This window comes from Oryzias melastigma, linkage group LG7 (assembly GCF_002922805.2).
Source record: "Oryzias melastigma strain HK-1 linkage group LG7, ASM292280v2, whole genome shotgun sequence".
Lineage (NCBI taxonomy): Eukaryota > Metazoa > Chordata > Actinopteri > Beloniformes > Adrianichthyidae > Oryzias > Oryzias melastigma.
In genome coordinates this window covers 16,440,746-16,443,310 of record NC_050518.1, presented here as the reverse complement: position 1 = coordinate 16,443,310, position 2,565 = coordinate 16,440,746, and the positions used below count along the sequence as shown (strand labels likewise).

The 2,565-nt window shown below is 37.5% G+C and overlaps 1 protein-coding gene across 2 annotated transcripts in view; it reads left to right on the top strand.

Annotated features, from left to right (window-relative positions):
* The window catches only part of pm20d1.2 (peptidase M20 domain containing 1, tandem duplicate 2), a 6,856-nt gene extending 4,299 nt beyond the window's left edge, over window positions 1-2,557 (top strand). The window contains exons 8-13 of one of the 2 annotated variants that reach the window (XM_024293963.2): window positions 70-131; window positions 1,013-1,091; window positions 1,175-1,246; window positions 1,330-1,495; window positions 1,573-1,672; window positions 2,251-2,557. In XM_024293963.2, coding sequence (XP_024149731.1) covers window positions 70-131; window positions 1,013-1,091; window positions 1,175-1,246; window positions 1,330-1,495; window positions 1,573-1,672; window positions 2,251-2,380 — 609 coding nt within the window. In that variant the 3' untranslated portion in view covers window positions 2,381-2,557. The remainder of the gene's footprint in view (window positions 1-69; window positions 132-1,012; window positions 1,092-1,174; window positions 1,247-1,329; window positions 1,496-1,572; window positions 1,673-2,250) is intronic. The other variant, XM_024293962.2, reaches the window with a different exon arrangement.
* Window positions 2,558-2,565: the final 8 nt, after the last annotated feature.

The following is a 2,565-nucleotide window of genomic DNA, read 5'->3' as shown; positions in this document are numbered from 1 at the left end:
GGTAGAACAAACTTCAATCGATAGGAGTGTTCTGGGTCTGTTTTTTCACAATTCTTTCTTTGTCCTCAGTTTTCACTTCCACTGAAGTTTGTGATGTCAAATTTGTGGCTGTTCTCTTCGGTCCTCTCCAGGTAATCAAAATCCAGTTCTTTAAAGTCCCACCCTGATGGTCTTTTGAGCTATTCTGAATGTTTCCCCAGTGGTCTTTTAATTATGATTATGATATTTTAAGGCAAAATCAAAAATATGTGTCACTCTCTAGGACATTGTTTCTGCAGAAATTTTCTTCTGAGATGAAGGCGGGACCATTGGTGCGGAGTAGAGCTGTGTTCACACCGAAAGTGATTCGTTCAGCAGAGGCGTCCAGTTTCAATATTAAATCAGCGTTTATATGCAATCTGAAGTTCTGCATTGGGATTTTACTGGTATCTCGTTTTAACAACAGTGCAATTTGAGTGTTGAGGCACTTCCAGAGTTAAAAAATCAGACCAATTGCAATACATAAAGACTCAGTTTTGACCCATGACCTCCTCAATGATGCGATCAACAGAGCGGAGTCCAAAATCAACATAGGGGAGAAGTTGTACTTCTCCTGATGTTAATGTTATTTGTCTTTATTGGATCAAAACAATAATAAAAAGGCCTCTAATGTTATTTATTTATTTTTTTTTACATTTTCCATCCTTGGGCTAATACAGGACTCAAACTGAGTCACAGATGGAGCTTGTGACTCGCCATATTTTCTTCATCATTAAATAAGACCTTTTTCAAATGGTATTTTTTTTGACCGCTCCTGATTCACAATGAATTAAATAAAGACATACTCATAAATGTAATTTTAAGATTAATCCTCTCAATATATGGTCCTTTGTCATCATAGAAATGGCACAAGAACATGTAAAAACACAATTTCTTCGGATTTCATCTTTAAGTGTTGCCTTTTGATTCGGGTCTGTCCATATACTGTATATAAAATAAGTCTATGGGTCTGTCCATTTGTCATCTCCTGCAGGATATTTGAAAGAAAGCCAGACATGAATGCTTTTGTGAGAACAACCACAGCAGTCACCATGTTTAACGCTGGAGTCAAGGTGAATATTTCTGCGAAACCACATAATCCAGATTAAAAGCTCAGTTTATTTTTTTCCCCCCATAAATCATCGCTATCTTCCAGGTGAATGTCATCCCTTCTTATGCTGAAGCTTATGTAAATCTGCGGATTCACTCAGCGCAGACGTTACAGGAGGTTAGGCCTCAGCCTCTTACTTGATGATAACTCCTGTTCTGCTGCGTGTACTCTGTGATTACGACGTCTGATGTCTTTTCCAGGTCATGGGCCTCGTTGAGGCGACAGTCGGGGACCCCCGAGTGAAAGTGGAGCTTGTTGATGGCTTTGACCCTCTGCCAGTCAGCTCTGCTGATGAAAGGTCCTTTGGCTTTCAGATCATCAAGAAAACTGTTCTGGATGTGTTTCCAACGGTGACAGTAGCTCCAGGTAGAATCTTGACACGTTCTCGCACACATAATGAAATATCAGTCAGTAAGAGTTGAATTTTATGCTTAAATGTGCAGGGATCTGTATCGGTAACACCGACAGCCGCCACTTCAAAGAACTCAGCAAAGACATTTATCGTTTCTCTCCTAACTGGTTTAAACCTGGCGATATTCAAAGGTAAGAAGTTTGGAAGTCCTACTCAAGTTTTTGCTCTTAGCTTGTAATCCTTGTGCTATCCTAGTGGGGTCAACACTGAACTGTTTTTTTTTTCAAGGATTTTTTATCTTCACTGGTGTCTGTGGCAGATATAAAATCCTTGAGTGGGGTCATCTGGACCCCATAAGAGAGCACAAGGGTTAATCTGTTCAGACTGACGGTATATGGATAAAAAAATCAACAAATGACTAGATTTAAATGATTAAAATATAATACAGTGTTCCCTCATTTATTTGCGTTTCAATCTTTGCGATTTCCTGACTACCAGCGAAAAAATATATATTCTTTCTTTTAACCCAACATGGAACTACAATTCCAAAAGCACCAACTCTTAACTTTTGGCATAATTTAAAAAAGCCCAAAATATCATCTGTAGAAACCAAAAGGAGTTAGTTCATTATTATGTAGTGATTTGGAGATAAATTCAGGTTTAGAAAGGATACCTTTGTATTGCTGGCAGTCAAGAGGTTTAGGACAATTCTAAAGAACGAATTTGTTGTTTTTCTCCAAATTTCACGAAATTCATTTTCATTTTTCAGGTTTCATGGGATTAATGAAAGAATTTCCAAAAAGAACTACGAGGAAATGATTCAGTTTTACTTCCGTCTGATTCAAAACTGTGACACCAAGAAGCTTCCAGAGCCACACAGCTCCTTGCATGAATTATGAGCCGTTATGAAATCACTTCTTTTTTAGTTTTTGATGCTGCTTAAATGGAAATAACTTGATCAATTTCAATGGATTTTTTTATTGTTCTTTGACTAAAATTGATCAGTAAATAGAATAGCTTACCTGTCTTGTTAGATTTCAAAGACAATACTAGAGAAAATTGCATTTCCTGCGGAAATACGTTT